Source organism: Equus asinus, chromosome 16, assembly GCF_041296235.1.
Source record: "Equus asinus isolate D_3611 breed Donkey chromosome 16, EquAss-T2T_v2, whole genome shotgun sequence".
Classification (NCBI taxonomy): domain Eukaryota; kingdom Metazoa; phylum Chordata; class Mammalia; order Perissodactyla; family Equidae; genus Equus; species Equus asinus.
In genome coordinates, this window is record NC_091805.1 from 41253987 (window position 1) to 41272641 (window position 18655).

General features: G+C 42.7%; 1 protein-coding gene across 1 annotated transcript in view; it reads left to right on the forward strand.

The window, feature by feature from the left end:
* The window catches only part of FNDC7 (fibronectin type III domain containing 7), a 34479-nt gene that overhangs the window by 2900 nt on the left and 12924 nt on the right, over positions 1–18655 (forward strand). Inside the window, exons 2-9 of the mRNA XM_014835137.3 lie at positions 672–936; positions 1446–1464; positions 7037–7291; positions 8310–8570; positions 11751–12008; positions 14716–14970; positions 16737–16994; positions 17527–17781. Of these exons, the coding sequence (XP_014690623.3) occupies positions 862–936; positions 1446–1464; positions 7037–7291; positions 8310–8570; positions 11751–12008; positions 14716–14970; positions 16737–16994; positions 17527–17781 (1636 nt within the window). The 5' untranslated portion in view covers positions 672–861. The remainder of the gene's footprint in view (positions 1–671; positions 937–1445; positions 1465–7036; positions 7292–8309; positions 8571–11750; positions 12009–14715; positions 14971–16736; positions 16995–17526; positions 17782–18655) is intronic.

The window sequence follows — 18655 nt, forward strand, 5'->3', positions numbered from 1 at the left end:
GCACTGAACGTAACCACTATGCCATGGAGCAGGTCCCACTTTCGTCTTTTTTTTTTTTTTCTTAACTCTAATTGACGTATAACATTGTGTCAGTTTGAGGTGTACAACTTGTTGATTCGATACATTTACATATTGCACTATGATTACTAGAGTGGCGTTAGCTAACAGCTCTGTCACATCACACAATGATCCTTTCCTTTTGTGCTGAGAACAAAGATTTAGTCTCTTAGTAACTTTGAGGTTTATAATACAATGTTGTTGACTATAATCACTATGTTGCACATTAGATTTCCAGAACTTATTTATCTACTAGGTCTAAGTTTGTACCCTTCAACAACATCTCTGCAATTTCCTCCCCCTGCCGCTCCCACCCTTTCATCTTAGATATTGAAGACTTGCAGCAAATTGCTCCTGACAGCAAGACCGATCACTTTGTACTGAAACAGCAATAAGAACAACAACAAATAAAAGTGAAAAAGAATAAATAAAGCTGGTCAGGATCCCCAAGTTTTAAATGATCATTCCACCGTATCAACAATTTTCTATACAGCTTTGTAAAATTTTTATTTAGAACAAAAGGAGAGCATTCTACATATTACCTTGAAACCCAGGTTACAGTAACTTCGGGGTCCACTTGGCATGGCTTTCTTCAACTCTCTTCTTTTTTTCAGTCTTTGCAATACTTGTCCCTGCCGGTCTCCAGGTGCCCCAAGTTACTGATCAGCTCCACAGCAAAGGGGAGGAGCCACTTCCCAGGGTCTGTTCGCAGCATCACAGCCCCACATCCCAGCGACCAACAGTGCTGCCCTCCTGGGGACCAAAGAGGACATTGATCACTCTGTTGTGTGCCATGTGAGTGCGATGTCCAACAGGATGGCTGGTGGACCCAAGACATGTTTGTCTTTGATCGGATTCAGTCTTATCTGTCTTAAAATGGTGAGTTCACCATTCTGACCCACCTGCAACTATTGAGGGGGGACAAAAGACATAGTTACTATCTTTCTCTTTTTTTGAGGGCCTACAGCGTGGGGAGATAGAAATCAAAATATTTTGGATCGTGCCAAGATAGTATATGTTTGCGTGTTTGAAATTTAATGCGATTTACTAGAGAACGAAAACAAGATCATCATTATATTTTAAGAACAAAGATTTCTGAAAAATCTGTCAGCAGCTACTGACTTAGTTCAATAGACAGATTCAGGGAGAAAAATGAAATAGTAACGTGATCTGCCTCCAGCCTCGAACTTCTATTTAGGTTTGCTTTGTGGTAGATTTGAGTGTTGGGAAATGACTTGTGCAAATAAATGTTCTGTATGGATTGAAAGATTGCTCACATTACGTATAAAAATGTTGTGATAAATTGGTTATTGCTCTGATTTCTGTTTTACATTTCCCCAAATGGTGTTTTTATTTACCGTTCTAATTTTCTAAACTTTCCTTTTCAGGTTGCTTCAGCAAAAACAGGTAAAATTTTCTGAAATGCAAGTTTTCCCTCCCCAGATTTGATTTTAATTTCCACTGTTAATTCTTGGGCTGCCCTGAAATATAAAGGCTATACCAGGAAAAATATTCAGCATTTTCTGAGCGCTCACACTGTGAGTGTAACTGGTGAGACAAATACATGGATTAAACTTAAAAGATTTAAGTACTTGTGTGATATTCTCATTGAGTGCTGAGATGTACAGAGTCATGTAATCAGGAATTTTCTCAAATACAGTTAGCCATTAGTAAAATATTACAATGATCATTGTTCCAGTCAAAGAAACAAAATTTTAGTCATAAATAGTGAAGAATCTAATTTATTTAAATTTTCTTATTTGTCTTCTGAGGAATTAGAGGAGAAAACTAGAAACATTTTTGATTAAAATTTCGAGAATCTCTACTTTAATAAAAAAAGGATTTTACACTTCTAATATTGCATCCTTAAGATATAGACAATGATAATTCAGAGCTGGACAAAGGCTTTCTTTTAAAAAGAATTTATTTCCATCTTTCTCGGATAAATGACTGAAGGCAAGGGTAATTTCTCTAGAGGCCTCTTCTAGCTCCTACATTCTAGAAAGCTAAGTCTCCAGAATGGAAATTTATGTTCAAAGGGATTTAGATTATCTGGAGGAGCCATATAATATCGATTATATCACCAACAAACTCTCATAGCAATTTAACATAAATAAGAACAATTTTTACTTATTATTTTGTCTCTACCACAGAAAAGAAAGTGTAAATAATACAATTTTTAAAAATTGATATAGATATATGGCTGAGCCATAAAATCCATGCATATACCATAGGTTTAAAAAAATTTTTTTTTTTTAAAGATTGGCACTAGGCTAACAACTGTTGCCAATCTTCCTTTTTTTTTTAAGGATTGGCACCTGGGCTAACAACTGTTGCCAATCTTTTTTTTCCCTGCTTTATTTCCCAAACACCACTCCCCCCCCCCCCCCCCCCCCCCCCCCCCGCCATACATAGTTGTATGTCTCAGTTGCAGGTGCTTCTGGTTGTGGGCTGAGGACCGCTGCCGTGTCCGCGCCCAGGATCCGAACCCTGGGCCGCCGCAGCGGAGCGCACCAACTTAACCACTCAGCCACGGAGCTGGCCCCCGGTTTTTAAAAATTATTATTTCATGCTTTGTTCTTATTTACTTATCTTATTCTTGAGAAACCTTCAGGATTGACCAGGAAGCTATGAGAAGGACTATTTGGCCATGTACGAAGTGATTTTTGTTTTATAAGTGGTCTTTGGATAGACAAAATCTAGCTCTGTTTTCTCTTGGAAGGTCCTAGGCCAGCCACGTGGCCAAGTGGTTAAGTTCGTCTGCTCTGCTTGGGTGGCCCAGGGTTCACTGGTCTGGATCCTGGGACCTAACCTAGCACTGCTCCTCAAGCCGTGCTGAGGTGGTGTCCCACATAGAAGAACTAGAAGGACATACAACTAGAGTATACAACTATGTACTGGGGCTTTGGGGAGAAAAAAAAGGTCCCAGGATACCCAGAACATGCTGAGCCTTCAGAATGGGTATCTTTTTAGTCTCACACTATTCACACTATTCAAAAGAAAGAGTTGGTTGGCTCAGACACTGATGGTGCTGTTCATTGATTCATCCTGGCTTGTCGATAGATGAGATGTGGGGTGTTTTTTTTGTGAGGAAGGTTGGCCATGAGCTAACATCTGTTGCCAATCTTCTTATTTTTGCTTGAGGAAGATGGTTCCTGAGCTAACATCCATGCCAATCTTCCTCTACCTTGTATATGGGATGCTGCCACAGCATGGCCTGATGAATGGTGTGTAGGTCCCTGCCTGGGATCCGAACCTGCGAACCCTGGGCCGTGGAAGCTGAGTGCATGACCTTAACCACTACACCAGGGAGCCAGCCCAGGGATGTGTTGTTGTTGTTGGTTTTTTCCAGGATGTGTTTTATGGATACACCAGTCCCCCCTTATCTGAGGTTTTGTTTTCCACGGTTTCAGTTACCCGCAGTCAACCATCGTCCAAAAATATTAAATGGAATATTCAGAAATAAACAGTTCATGAGTTTCAATTTGCACGCTGTTCTAAGTAGCATGATGCAGTCATGCTGTCCCACTCTGTCCTGCCCGGGTAGTGAATCATCCCTTTGTCCAGCATATCCACACTCTATGTGTTACCCTCTGTTAGTCACTTAGTAGCTATCTGGGTTATCAGATGGACTGTCTCTACATGGCAGTGCTCATGCTTAATTAACCCTTATTTTACTTATTAATGGCCCTAAAACACAAGAGTAGTGGTGCTGGCAATTTGGATATGCCAAAGAGAAGCTGTAAATTGCTTCCTTTAAGTGAAAAGGCGAAAGTTCTTGACTTACTGGAGAAAGAAAAAAAATCAGATGCTGAGGTGGCTAAGATCTATGGTAACTTTTATTACAGCACAATCATCCCTCAGTATCCGAGGGGGATTGGTTCCAGGATCCCTGCTGATACCAAAATCTGCGAATGCTCAACTCTCTTATTTAAAAAGACATAGTATTTGCATATAACCTACACACATCCTCCCATATACATTAAATCATCTCTAGATTACTTATAATACCTAATACAATGTGAATGGTATGACAGTCATTGTTATACTGTATTGTTTAGGAAATATTAACAAGAAAAGAAGTCTGTACATCTTCGGTACAGATGCAACTATCCTAGGCATTTCCATCTGGGGTTGGTTGAATCCGCAGATGTGGAACCAAGATTACCTATAATTGTTCTATTTTATTAGTGGTTGTAGTTAACCTCTTACTGTGCCTAATTTATAAATTAAACTTTATCATAGCTATGTATGTATAGGAAAAAACAGTATATATGGGGTCCGGTACTATCCAAGGTTTCAGGCACCCACTGGGAATCTTTGAATGAATCATCTGCAGATATGGCTGGGGTTGGGGGAATACTGAACTGCGTAGGAGGTTTCATTTTGAGTGTGTGTGTTTAGATTCTCTTTCGGCTCTGTTTTGGCTGTTTTTCTGTGTCTGGCCACTGGGGCCACATAGGCTAATTTAGATCTCTGAGTTGGTAGAATGCACAGATGCTGAGAATCAAACAGTTTCACTTTTGTCTGATCAAAGTGATTGACTGCACATCTAGGGAATAAAGTTTTCTCTTTCATCAAAGCAGTAAGTGGGCCAAACACAGAACTAAAAAAGAGTGAAGAACTTCTGCTAATTTATGGAGCCTCACACAGCCCACTCAAGCTTCTCGTCTCTTTAAGGGAAACATAGTCCAGAGGTGTGGATCTTCTTTCATTGCAGTTAGTGGTCAGATTCTGCCCTAGCACCGAGTGTAAAACGGGCCATCTGTCTGCCCAGTCTGTGCTCCCCCCAGACTCCCCAGAATCACACATTCCCTGGCACCCTGCATAGCAGTGCCGTGTGGTCTGGCTTTTCCAAACCCAAAACTTGCTCGTCCTGGTTCACACACACAAACAGCGACCCTTCCTACCTTTCAAAGTCCCCTTACATACAGTAGTACTTCGCTTAATCTTTAAAACCATCCTAAAATCTAGGTATTTTACATTTCAAAGTAAATCCTAAGATGTAGGTATTATTAATTTCGACTTCTCAAGGGAGAAAACCAAGACTAGAAGACGTTAAATGACTTGTACACGTTCACACACAAAAATAAACAGCAGAGCCAGGGCTCAAACCCAGAGTCCCTGAAGCCCCGTGGTTCATCCTGCTGATCCTGGCTTCATGTATTACTCCTTCCAGGCAAATGTGCCTCTCCCAGCTCAGTTTGGTGGAGTTTGGTGGAATCCTCAGGCCCCTTGGCAGGCTTGTGAGGAGATCGTCTGTGTCATGCTAGCCTTTTACATGCCTTTCAAACCACTCCCATGGATGCACTGTCAGGCCTCCTGTGTCAATGGCTAGCTCGGTTGTCATTTTTCCAGGAAGTTAGCCCATTCTAATGAGCAGGACTGGCTAACATGGAGATAAGATGAACCATGGGGCCAAAGGAAACAGAAGGAGTTGAAAGCCACCACGAAGTTAGAGGAGAGAAGGCGCACAACGCAGGATAAATAACTCAGGGGGGGTGGGCAGAAAATCGATGAGTATGTGGGAAGGATGAAATGGGAGCCCCTAGTGGGGCTTTCTATCCTGCAGAAGGGAGAGGGGACATCAGTTCTTCCTGCAGAGTCAGCTTCTGCTGGCACATGGCTAAGATGAGCAGGCCTGCAACTTTTCCCCAGCATATACAACCATCGTAGTTTCCTTTCAATGGCAAAGCAGACAGTCCTGGGTGATGTTCAAGGAATGTCTGGCCAGTGCACAGTGGAGCCTTTGTTCATTCTTGCAGCATGGCTATTTCTGAGATGCCGCTAAAGCCAACTCTCTGGGCTATCGGGCCAGAAAGAGAAGGTTGTCTGTATCAGGCGCTTAGGGACTGGGCAGGTGGGGGTTTGCCGGGGGAGGGAGCTGATGCTGGCAAATCACACAGTCAGTCTGTATTTACTCTCTCTCCTCTTTGCTCTATAGTTTTATTTCGCCCTTTAGTTTTGAATTTGGCATAGAGTGATTTTACCCAGCAAATGCAGTACATTAAACAAAAAAGGCCAAGTGCCAGTTTCAAACCTAAAATGCAGCTATTTTTGTTTGACCTTTTCTTTCACTTGGATCTCTAACACCCAGGGCATTTTTGTGTCTGTGGATTTTTGTAAAGTAGTAAATCTGATTACCATGCTGTATCTCCTACCGCACATCCAAAGCGTGGGAATGCTTTGTGTAACTCATGACATAAGCATCCGTACCCCTCTGGCAAACCATGGCCAGGCCCAGATGAGGAGGGGGCCACAGCATCACATTCTTATGCTGGGGAAGATGTTTTGATAGACAAAGGGGGAATAAAGTTTATTTTTATTTTATGTAGAAGGATCTGAAAATGGTTTCACTGTGATAATATGAAAGAAAGTACAACGGAGCAATTATAAAACAAAGAACTCGCTTCTCCCTCTTCCTCCATTAGATTAAACGACACTTGGGAAATGTGCATGAGATGGACACCGCAGCCACTGTGGCAGAGGACCCTCGTGGAGGCAGTGGAGCGGATTCATGGGGCGGTGGGGGGGGGGGGTGGTGGTGAGGGGTTGGAGGGAGTGGGGTGGGGGGGAGCTGAGGGCAAAGCAGATTGGGAAATTCACAGAATGCCAAAACAGAGTAGAATCCTCTGGCATGAAGCCCCTCAATTACTCTCTCCCTCCTCTCAGAGTTCTTTCCCACAATCACTCTCCATTCTTGTTTAACTCTTTTAAAAATACAAAAAATGCAAATTATCCTGGAGGCAACTGGGAAAAGCCTTTGAAATCTCATCCTGAATGAGAGGTTTGAGTTTTTTGGCTCTCTTCTAGAGTGTAGCTTTGCCTTTCTTTTTCTCTGTTTTTGCTTGATCTGGAAAATAAGGGCAAAGTTTATGTCTGAAGGATGCCACGAGAATAATTTAGTTTGAAAAGTAAAATGAAAAAAGTAATCCTGATAGGTATCTTAGCTAATGTATAGCTTCAAAATCTCTTTCAGCTCCTGAAATACCCACCATTGATCAGGCATATTCAAAAATCAGCAACAGTATCACCGTGGAATGGGCTACGGTGCCAGGGGCCACCAGTTACCTCCTCACCGCCAAAGATGGGGACACTGTCATTGAAACCATGGTGGCCAGTTCCCCAGGCACGGTGACGGGGCTGAAGGCTGCGACCTTGTACCAAATCACCGTGAGATCCATCAGCGCCGCTGGGAGAAGCCAGGCATCCCCTCCAAAGCAGGCAAAGACAGGTAGTGGATGCTCATCCTCTGTTGAGCGATTGCTTGTGACTTGGATTAGTTTCACTGAGGCTGCACATGTGTCAAGTAATTTTGTGTCATGAGAGTGCCTATGATTCAGGGCCCAGGAGTGGAAGCCAGATAATGTTTTTTTGGGAATTCAGATATCTGTGGAGGAGAGGGATATTTAAATTCCAGATGTGCTGGAAAATAAAACCCATTTCTGGGCATCTTTGATAGCATCCCTCCTTTTAAATCTCTGAAAAAGGGATTTCTGTTTCTAACCTTAGGTATCCATTAAGACCATGCTAAAGAAAGAACCCAAAGTGAGGGCTAGCCTCATGGCGCAGCGGTTAAGTTCGCTTGTTCCGCTTCTCGGCGGCCCGGGGTTCGCCGGCCGGGATCCCAGGTGCAGACATGGCACCGCTTGGCAAAAACCATGCTGTGGTAGGCGTCCCATGTATAGAGCAGAGGAAGATGGCCATGGAGGTTAGCTGAGGGCCAGTCTTCCTCAGCAAAAAGGAGGATTGGCCGTAGACGTTAGCTCAGGGCTAATCTTCCTCAAAAAAAAAAAAAAAAAAAAGAACACAAAGGGATTTCGCTGCACTTTGACTTGTTTAAGTAAAAACATTTGGAATTTGTCATCGGCGTTACTTACATTGAATTGATAAAGTTGTACTTAGGCATATTTCTGAAAAGTTGTATGCACATTAAAACAGTATAAACCATCATTTCCCCCATTGACTTGTATTATGATTACAGGGATGTTTTATCGAATTTCTTACCAACCTCCACTTGAAATTAATGCCTAATATTAGAGTTTCTCTGTTCCCCATCCCTCTGCCGAGTCATTTATAATTAATATAGGTTTAGATAGCAATTATTTAATGGGACTCTGCCATGAATCCTTTTGTAAAGCAAATAATTATTTCATAATATGGATAATCAACCTCAAATTACTTATTCCTAAATATGAATTATCCTCTGTTGGGCTTTCATAACACAAATGCATGTGTTTTTGTCTTTGTAGTGTTGGCAGCACCAATTCTGGAAGTGAGCTCTCCCAGTCCTGACTCTATCCTTGTGCAGTGGGAAGCTGTATATATGGCAATTGGATTCTCTGTGTCCGTTATGCGAGCCAACGGTTTGGGGCGAATATGGAAAGAGAATACCACAAACACCTCCTTGACATTCACCAGTTTAGACTCTGGGACTCTCTACACCATAAAGGCCTATGCATGGAATGCCAATGGAACCCCTGGGGATGACTCCACCTGCAATCAGAGAACCAGTAAGGACTTCTGGGCTCAGCCCCAAACAATCTCCCTTTTGATTCATGAGAGGGGCTGTGCGTTGTAGCCATCAAGAGCCGTGTTAAGTGATAAGTACAGAGCAGCTGGCAGCAGCTATTTAAATTTATTATGAGTTTATTAATAGTGCTTTGACGATTCCTCCTCAGTCGTTTGAATGCTTACTGCATATATAAAGAGATGCTGCTCAGAATACACGGAGCACAGCACTCCCCCTCTGATACCCAACTTCATCTCAGCACACGTTCAATATCACACAGCGGGAGACGACTCTTGTTAGGTTTACAGGCACCACTTGTCCCTTCCTGGGTTCAGACCAATAGTAAAGAATTGGGACAAACAGGAATTCATTTATTCAGGAGGCGTTTAATAAGTGTGTGCCAACTTTGAGCAGGCATTGTACTATAGATACAGCAGCAAACAAAACAAAGTTCCTGTTGTTATAGGTACTTTATGCTGTGGCGGCAAGCAGTGTTTCAGAAACACTTCCCAAGGCCTCCACTTAGGCCTGAGGCCAACATGGGGCTTTCCATCACCTCTCCCACAGTTGTAGGCTGAGAAGCCAGAGCATGGTATATGATCTCTCATCAACCCCATCGCAGGGATACCCCAACCAGGGCATCCTACTGTGTGATAACTGGAAGCCCACACTGAGCGGCTGGAGTGACCCAAAAGAATGAGAGGGAGAGAAAGAGAAGGAGAGAGATTTTTTTCTTCTCTTGAGGCAGAGTAAGCCATTCACTGACAATATGGCCTAATAGATGCCAGACTCACCAACAGATGAACTGTTTCATCCCTTGGGGAGGACCAAAGACAGGGTGGAAAGAAACCAGAAATGTTCTCTCCACCATTCCCTAAGTTTGGAAGGAAGTGGAAGCCCCATTGCCAGTGGGTCAAGGCAGGAAATCAGGGAGAAGGGAAGGGTTTGCCTTTTATAAGACTTCTTTAGAGCGAAAAAGTGGCCCTAAGGTGAGTCATAATGCACCTGGTGAGTCAGGGTATCTGAGACAAACCAATCTCACTGGGTCTTTTCCAGGCATTCATTCATTCATTCCTTCTTTCCACAAACATTTATTGAGGGCCCACTGTGTGCTGCATGTAGTTTAGCTGATGACGATACAAAATTAAATAAAGCATGACCTTACACTCAAAGACCTGATTGTGTCCTAGGAGAGACCAGTGTGTAAATCAATGGTTTCAGTCCTGTGTATCAAGTGCTTTGATAGCAGGACGCACAGGCGCAGAGTGGCACAGGAGGAGCATCTGCATCAGCCTAGGGGGCAGGGAGAACCACCTCCTAGAGACAACTCTTCTTAGAGCCTTTCTCTTTATTTGTTTCCTATGTTTTAAAAAGTTTCAGAGAGGGCCCGGCCCAGTGGCACAGTGGTTAAGTGTGCACGCTCTGCTTTGGCGGCCCCGGGTTCGCTGGTTCAGATCCCAGGTGCAGACATGGCACCGTTTGGGAAAAGCCATGCTGTGGAGACATCCTACATATAAAGTAGAGGAAGATGGGCATGGATGTTAGCTCAGGGCCAGTCTTCCTCAGCAAAAAAAGGAGGATTGGTAGGAGTTAGCTCAGGGCTAATCTTGCTTAAAAAAAAAAAGTTTCAGAGAGTTTAGATTTAGCCTCTATATTAGTTTGCTAGGGATTCCGCAACAGAGTACCACAAGGTGTGTGGCTTAAACAATAGAAATTTGTCTCACAGAAAATTTTGGAGGCTAGAAGTATGAGATCAAGGTATCGGCAGGGCTGGTTCCTTCTGAGGGTTGTGGGAAAGGATCTGTTCCGGGCATCTCTCCTTGGCTTGCAGATGGCCGTCTTCACATTCACATGGCGTTCCACCGGTGCGTGTATGCCTGGGCCCAAATTTCATCTTTTTATAAGGACATCAGCTGTATTGGATTAAGGCCCACCCTAATGATCTCGTCTTAACTATTTGCATCTGCTGAGACCCTATTTCCAGATAAGATCACACTCTGAGGTCCTAGGGGTTAGGACTGCAACACAGGAATTTTGAGGGGACTGATTCAGCCCATAACAGTCTCCTACTTCCCTGCTTATTTTTCCTGGTTCTTCCACGCCCCATGTGGGCAAAGCAGGTTGTCCTAAAACACTACGGCTACCTTTCCCAGCCTCGGGCTCGGCAGAACCCCAGAGCAGGTTTGCCTCTGGAGACAAGCTGACCACGAAGCAGGGGAAGAGTCCTGTCGAGATGGTTGGCAGGAGAAACATGGCAGGTGGCCGCCTTGCAGAGGATGAGTTGAGTCCCTGTTTTCTCAAGCAGGGTCCTCCCTGTTTACCCCCATGTGTGTCCAGAGCGTGCTGTTCTCTACTCACAAGCTGTCCGAGAAGTTCTATGAGGCCTGCCAGATGGGCCTTCTTATAGCTCAGATTCCAGAGAACTGAGGCCAACTTCTCCTCTCTCCAGCCCAGGAGAACACCCCTCCAGCTTCTTCAGGGAGATAAGGCTGAAGAAAGGAAGGCATGTTTTTGAGAATGTAGAGGGAAGCATTTTGGAGACACTAGTAAGACTGCCTTAATATGTGATCATCACACTTGATACTTTCCTTCCTTACTTTTGATTTTGATTTAGAATGGAATGAGAGTTTGCTCTTCTAGAAATGATTATGACCTAAAAGCTCTTACAGAAAAAGTCGTAGCAGGTTTCCAAAAGTAAAGACGGCATATTGTTGAAGTTGATCTGTTTAGCTCCATCAATTGATAATAGAGAGACTATTTGACCCACCACTTCATAATCACATTCCCACATGGCCCTTTTAGCCCCTCACATTTATTATTTCATTTAATTATTTCCATCACTTGTCAAGTTGTACATTCACTCATTCATTCATTCAAAATATGCTTATTGAGCACCTTGGGGTTGATCTTATTGGATCCATTTTAAAGATGAAAAAAAATTAAATAATAAAAAGATTAAATAACATGACCAATGTCACATAGATAGTTGTGAGTTTGCATAGTTAATGGCAGATATGCCACCAGTTTCCAGGTACCTTAAATCCCAATTTTATGCTCTGAACATTTGCAATTATCCTACTACTGGGATACCTCATCTCCAATCTCTGCAACGTTGTCAGGCCAAATCTTACTTGGGTTCCTGAGGCTGCTGCAAAATCTTAATTGTTTCTCAAAAATGTAGGTCCTCGTGCTCCTGCCAATATTCAAGTCTCTTTTGATAGTGGGGCTCTGAAGGCGTCTGTTTCATGGGCACCGACGGAAGGAGCTTTCAACTATACTGTGATGGCTTTGAGCGACTCTTCGGAGCTGAGCTGTAGTACGACTTTCAGTTCCTGCATCATCTCCTCTCTCCAGTGTGGAACTGAGTACCTGATTTCAGTTTTAGCAAGTAATGATGCTGGATCCAGCAAGTCAGCTTCAGCAGTGACCCTGAAGACCGGTATGTAAACAAGAGTGAGATCAATGCGGGGCTGGTGAGCCAAAGCGGCTGCCATAAGGGAAACAAATAATCACCCAACAATGTTCCAGAACACTCTGGAAGAAGTGAAAATGAAAGCCTGGTCTAAATGAAAGCATTGAGTTGGACATTCTGATGACTTTGAACAGTGTTGATAGTGAAACTAGATATTGTGCACTGGAAAAAGCACTTCTTTGAAAATTAGGAGGCCTGGCTCCTATTCCAGGTCTTTCATTAATTAGTTTATTTTCTGTTTCATTTGTAAAGCTGTAAAACTTTGAAGACCCCATTTGAGTTATCCACAGCTCTAACTGTGCGGAACAGATAGCAGTCTCTTCTTTACATCGTGTTTCACAGGCCTAGGTTTAGTGGGAGCTATTTTTTAAGATAAATGAGATGGCTATAGTTCTGAATATGTGTTTAGATATCTTCCTATTTTCATTCTTACCAGAAAGATAAGGACTTACATATGTGAAGGTTTATTCCTCTATTCAGAAATACCCCGGGGCCGGCCTGGTGGCACAGCAGTTAAGTTCTCACGTTCCGCTTCGGCGGCCCAGGGTTCACAGGTTCAGATCCCGGGTATGAACATGGCACCGCTTGGCAAAAGCCATGCTGTGGTAGGCGTCCCACATATAAAGTAGAGGGAGACGGGCATGGATGTTAGCTCAGGGCCAGTCTTCCTCGGCAAAAAGAGGAGGATTGGTGGCAGATGTTAGCTCAGGGCTAATCTTCCTCAAAAGAAAAAAAAGAAATATCTATGTGTTTTGGTGATGGAAACTAACAATCAGTGAAGACCTACTATGTACTAGGCACTATAAATACATTATTTTGTTAATTTTCATGACAACTCAGTGAGGTAGAAGCTACTATCTTTTTTTTCCTATAAGAAAATCCTAGCTCAAAGAAGTGAAATAATTTTCCCAAGGGCACACCAATAGTAAGTGGTAGAGCTGGGATTCAAGCCCATGTTTGCCTGATTTCACTCCACTAAGCCAAAGAAAGTGAAGATAATTACGATAATGCCCAGTTTATCCAACAGTCAGAATTATGTCATTCTAAGTTTAAGAGGCTTCTGAGCACAATGGAAAAGAGCCGTCACCAAGCTGATGCACTGTATTTCACAGGGAAAAAGTACAGCTAACCCCAAGATCCACAGTTCCTTATAGATATGTTAAATTAAGGTCCCTGGTAACAAACTTAGTGATTCAGCTTCTCTTTTGACAACTTTAACTTAATGCGAACGGTACATTAGAAATGGTTATGAGGACGGGATAGCTGAGTTGAGGGAAGAGATAAATATATTTTCAAAAGCACAGCGGTTCCAAGTTAGTCATTTAATACAGAAAAGAACCATCAGTGTTTCTCAATCTTGGACGCACATTAAGGGCATCTGGGGAGCTTTTCCAAAATCCCGATACCCAGGCCTCACCTAAAGACCAATTAAATTGCAGTTGCTGGGAATGGAGTCTGGATATGAATAGTTTGTAAAAGCTCCTTAGTTGATTCTAATGTGCAGGCAAGGTAAAGTGCCACTGAAATAGTCCTGCACACTTATCAGTCCAAGAGGCACCACCGTGGTTTGTGGAGAACACAATCAATCATGATCAGGGAAACGACCTTGGTTTATCAATAAAAGAACTATGTTTAGAAAGTATTATGTGTTTCCTGGATCCCAGAATTGTGTCATATGTCTTAGGATGGTTCCCATTAGAGATGACTAAATGTTTAAAAGCTTAGAGCTTGAAAGAATGACCTTTATTTGAATTCATTCCTTCAGGAGGCTTTATTCTATGCTGATCCTGGCATTGCCTTAACACAGAAATGCAGGCAGTATTAACCAAAGTGATCTGTGCCTGTTTCTGACATAGTCTAGCATGTATTGCGTGAGATAAATTTTAGAACGTGAGAATGCCTCGTTGGTTTGCACATACTATTTATTTGTTCCTTGTCCATAGCATCTGGTATCTTAACTCTCTAAGACTCTCCCTGAAGGAAGTCATGGGAATAAGAATGTGTTCTGTCACTCAGTGCATGTTAGAACTTCCTGTGCTACGGAAGTTTGGAACACAAGCCCTCAGAAACACCCAGCTCCATCCTTTGCTGGCTGTGTGAGCTTGGAAAAGTCACCCAACCTCTATGGGCCTCAGTTTCCTCGATTGTAAGGTGATGATAATTGTTGAAAGAATTAGAATTAATTAATTATTTATTATTAATTTATTATTATTAATTAATTAATTAATAGAAAGCACAATGAATGGTGGCTATTATCTCTAAAATGGATAGCTTCTGGGATATTCACTATTCCGCTCAGACCGTCTGGCTTCATCTCTGCTTGAGGTCAAATCTTTCAACAAATATTCTAACAATGAAAATCCCCATATCTTAAAATGACTATTAAACTCTGATGGTCTATTATTTTAAACAATATTTCATATAACAAGAGAACTTGGACAGGTCTTTGGAGTTTGTTGTAGGAGCCTGGGCCTTATATCATAGTCTTTGGTTCTATAAAGAAAATCTTCTAATGCTTCTGGTACACAGTTTTGTGTGTCGTGCACCAAATTCAGTCTATTACAAAGCTCAGATTTGCCAATTTTGGTTGTCTTGAAATCCTGGACAACTGCAAAGATACAAAGAAAATCCCTTGCGTTACTCTCACATCGGTTTATTATTTATTATTTCCTAGTTGCTTGTGCACCTGCAAGAGTGATGATCCAAGAAGATCCCCCTGGTCGCCTGTCTGTGTCTTGGTCCAGCGCAGATCTGGGTGATCACTATGTGGCCTTTGTGAAGAGTGATGATGGCTTGGAAGTGCACTGCAACACACCCCTCACCCAGTGCAATTTCCTATCTGAGTGCGGCTTCACTTACTTTATTAGCGTTTTTGCCTACAACGAGGCGGGGCAGAGTCCTCTGGGTGACGTGTTCAATTATACTACAGGTAAGTCGCACTTGACCCTTGTAAAGGGAATTCTGAGTTTACTAAATTCAGCAGCAGAATCGATCACCTACTGCAGTTATTGACTTACAGAGACTGCCTGGGGGTCGTTCTGGGGTCAAGGGTGGAAAGTGAATCTCTTCTCTCATATTTTTTCCAGACTAGGGAATTTTGGCTTCATGGACTCAAGTTTATCAAGAATGTAAGGTTTAGGAGTGAAACGAGGGGAGAGAATGTAGTGGTTCAACTCTGCTTTGAAAAATTGAACCCTCCACCAAGAAATACTCACAGTTCAGCCTTCTCCCGGGTGCTGAGGGATCCATCCCCTCGTCTCAGGAGTTCACGCTTTCTCTGAGACCAGAGAAACAGAGATGCAAGTCAGAGACACTTCATGATGTAGAGGCTCTGGAGTGAGAAACCTGTGTCTAGGTCCTAACTTGACCACTAACTCATTTGCAAAATGGGGATTATGACGTCTACCTTGCTAGTTCCTTGGTATACTCCACTGCAAAATGAGACAAATAATCACAAGAACACAAACATAAAAACGTCTTTGGATGTGGTAAAGCACAACGCAGATACTTTTACTAGCATCATTGTTGGTTACTATTATTCTCTTCCACTAGGCGTGAATCTTCTACAGGGCAGGGATTATATTTTATCTCTTCATCCTCAATGCTTATCATAGTGTGATAGGCATAGGGGAGATGCTTGATTTTTGAAGAATGAGTAGAGTAAGTGACTTGAAATTAAGTAACTACAGGGGCCGGGCCCATTGCCGAGTGGTTAAGTTCATGCACTCCACTTCTGTGGCCGGGTGTTTTGCCGGTTCAGATCCTGGGCACGGACATGGCACCACTCATCAGGCCATGCTGAGTCGGTGTCCCAGATGCCACAACTAGGAGGACCCACAACTAAAAATATACAACTATGTACTGGGGGACTTTGGGGAGAAAAAGGAAAAATAAAACCTTAAAAAAATTAATTAACTACATTTACAAATAAGAATACTATACTATAATTATGTAAATAACAATTCTAGCTGGATTACAATAAATTTTGCTGGGATGAGGGACTCAAATAATTGGCGCCTTTGGAAATTGGAGTAAGAACTATCAATAAAGTCTCAAGAGCACAGGAGGGCCTTCCAGAAGGAGTGGCCTTGAACTGGAATTTTAAGGATGAATAGAATGTAGATGGGGCAAAGAGCATCCCAGAGAAACTCCAAACTGAGTCAAGCATTTCTCAGAATTTGTCCATGAGGTAATGTAGGGTCTCTTCTGAGATCTGCTAATAATACATCATTGTACACGTAGATCTGCTCCCCTCCCATCTCCCCCAGTTTTATCTGGTTTAGTGTCTGGAAAGACTGATGGAATCTAGCAGTCAGACTAAGTATGATTTTGTCAAGCAGAAGAGGGGAACAGCACTCCAGGAGAGGGGTTGGCAGTCTTTGAGGCAAAGGAAAACGAGAGCACATGTGGGGTGGAGCATTGAGGAGCTTGGTGTGGCAGGGGGTGGAGGGAGGCACCACTGAGCATGTAGACCGGCTACAGCTTGTAATGACCTTGAATGTCACGCATAGAGGATTTATCCTCTTTGTAGTGGGTGTGAGGCCAAGATCAGAGCTGGAGCGACGTGTAGGAGGTCCTTGCTGTAACTTAGGAGGGCAGTAGCAGAGACTCTGGGCACAAGGAGGTCAGGACTCAATGCCCCCTCTGACATCATTGCTCCTGCACTGACCATTCTCTCTCTGCTCCTGCTTTCAGCTCCCTGTTGTCCTAGTGACATTAACCCTGTATTGGTGTCCAGTGACAGAGTAGAGATTGTCTGGTCTCCTGTCCGTGGTGCCGAACTTTATGAAACCAAGGCTGTAGATGGGTTCAATGTGGTCGAGTGCAATGACACCGCTCCTGCTTGCACCCTTTCAGCTCTAGAGTGTGACACCAAGTACAATATCACAGTGTATTCCTTCAGTGAAGTCCGGGGCAGCAATATGTCATGTACTTCCCAATTTATAACCACAGGTAAGATACAGCTATGATTTCATCCACTGCTGTCTGAACAATTCACCCCAGCTATGTCCCTCAGGATGGGCATTCAGCAAGAACTATAAAAAGGCTAACTCCCATTAACCACTCTTTGTGGGGACCATTAGAGGCCCTGTCTTACTAAGGAGAGGCAGAAGAGGGAAAGTGGAAAAAAAGAAAACAAAAAAGGAGACCATGGGGAGAGTGGTCACTCAGCTATTCAGTTCCTCCTACCCGTGGGGGACAGGCCTGTTTTCACATTGTGAAGGTTAAGACTGCAAATATTAGTCTCAATTGTTTTTGCTTTTGGAGTTCAAAATGTTCCTTCACATTTTCCAGTTAGACCGACGCTATGGAAACCCAATACCATATATCAATGTCAACAGGTTTCCACACAAAGGTTCTATGAATTTGTCCTACATGCATGGTATGGTTGAAAGTAACAGGGAAAAAAATCAGTCTTAGACCAAATGGCACACGTGATATTTTTCACTCTCATTGTTTCAATTAATAACCTAAAATCTCTTAGCTCCTTGCAGTCCTGAAATAAAAAACATTACGAGGGATGCCTTCTCCGTGTTTATTGTGCACTGGCGATCCACAAATGATGATGCTACGTACACAGTGACTGCCCAGGGAGAGAAAGGGCTGCATCGGTGCAGCAGCACGGGAGAGTCCTGTACCATCGAGGGCTTGCCCTGCGGCTCAGTCTTCTCTGTCACTGCTGTGGCCGAAACACAGGCAGGACAGAGCCTCCCCAGCTACAGTGTGCCCCTAGAAACAGGTATGTAGCCACCACCTGCCTGAACATTGACTTCAGTGGGATCCTTAGGAATTGTTGTAAGACGAGAACTTTCTTATTTGATCTACCCTAAGTGTGATAGAAACACATTAAACTCAGAGCTTTTCAAAGAGCCCTGGTCTTAGAAAATAAAACTTTCAGCATTTGGACACAGGTTCTATAAAAATATCATCAAAAGTCTCAAGACTCTAATATATTCATACACTGACATCAAAGGGGGAACACATTGACTCTGCAAAAACATTTATTTGAATTCATATTCCCCATGACACCATCTACCAAAACAACTAACAAGGGACCAAAGGAGCTGGTTTATTGTTTATTTCTTTGGCTCAGTCCTTTCAAATCTTTCTCTAAAAAATGCTTTCTGAGTTTCAGTTTCCTAACTGGCAAAAAGGGGATAATGGCTTCATCAAGTGGTTGCGAATATTAAGTTAAATGCTGCAAACACTTACCACAGTGCTGATGCAGGGTAAGAGCTTGATAAAAGAAAGCTGGTTGTGCTTCGTGGCATTGTGTGGGAATGAAATTTAGCAAATTCCTTAAAGCCTCTGGACATTATTTTCTCTTATATACAATGATAGATGGCACCTTTCACTATAAAAGTTGAAACATAAAAAGAAGCACAATGGAGACAACACTAAATACACAGGAAGATTCTAGATATCCTGTGTCCTATCTAATGGGTCCCTGAAAATTTGAGAATTGTCTGTGGTATTCTTAGCTGGCTAAGAATATTTCAAGATTTTCTATGAGTTATGTGCTATGAAATGGATGAAAAGGGCAAAATACATTTAATTGCAAATGCTATGAAATGTTATATTTCAAGAAGAGGTGAACGCAATTAGTGCTTTGA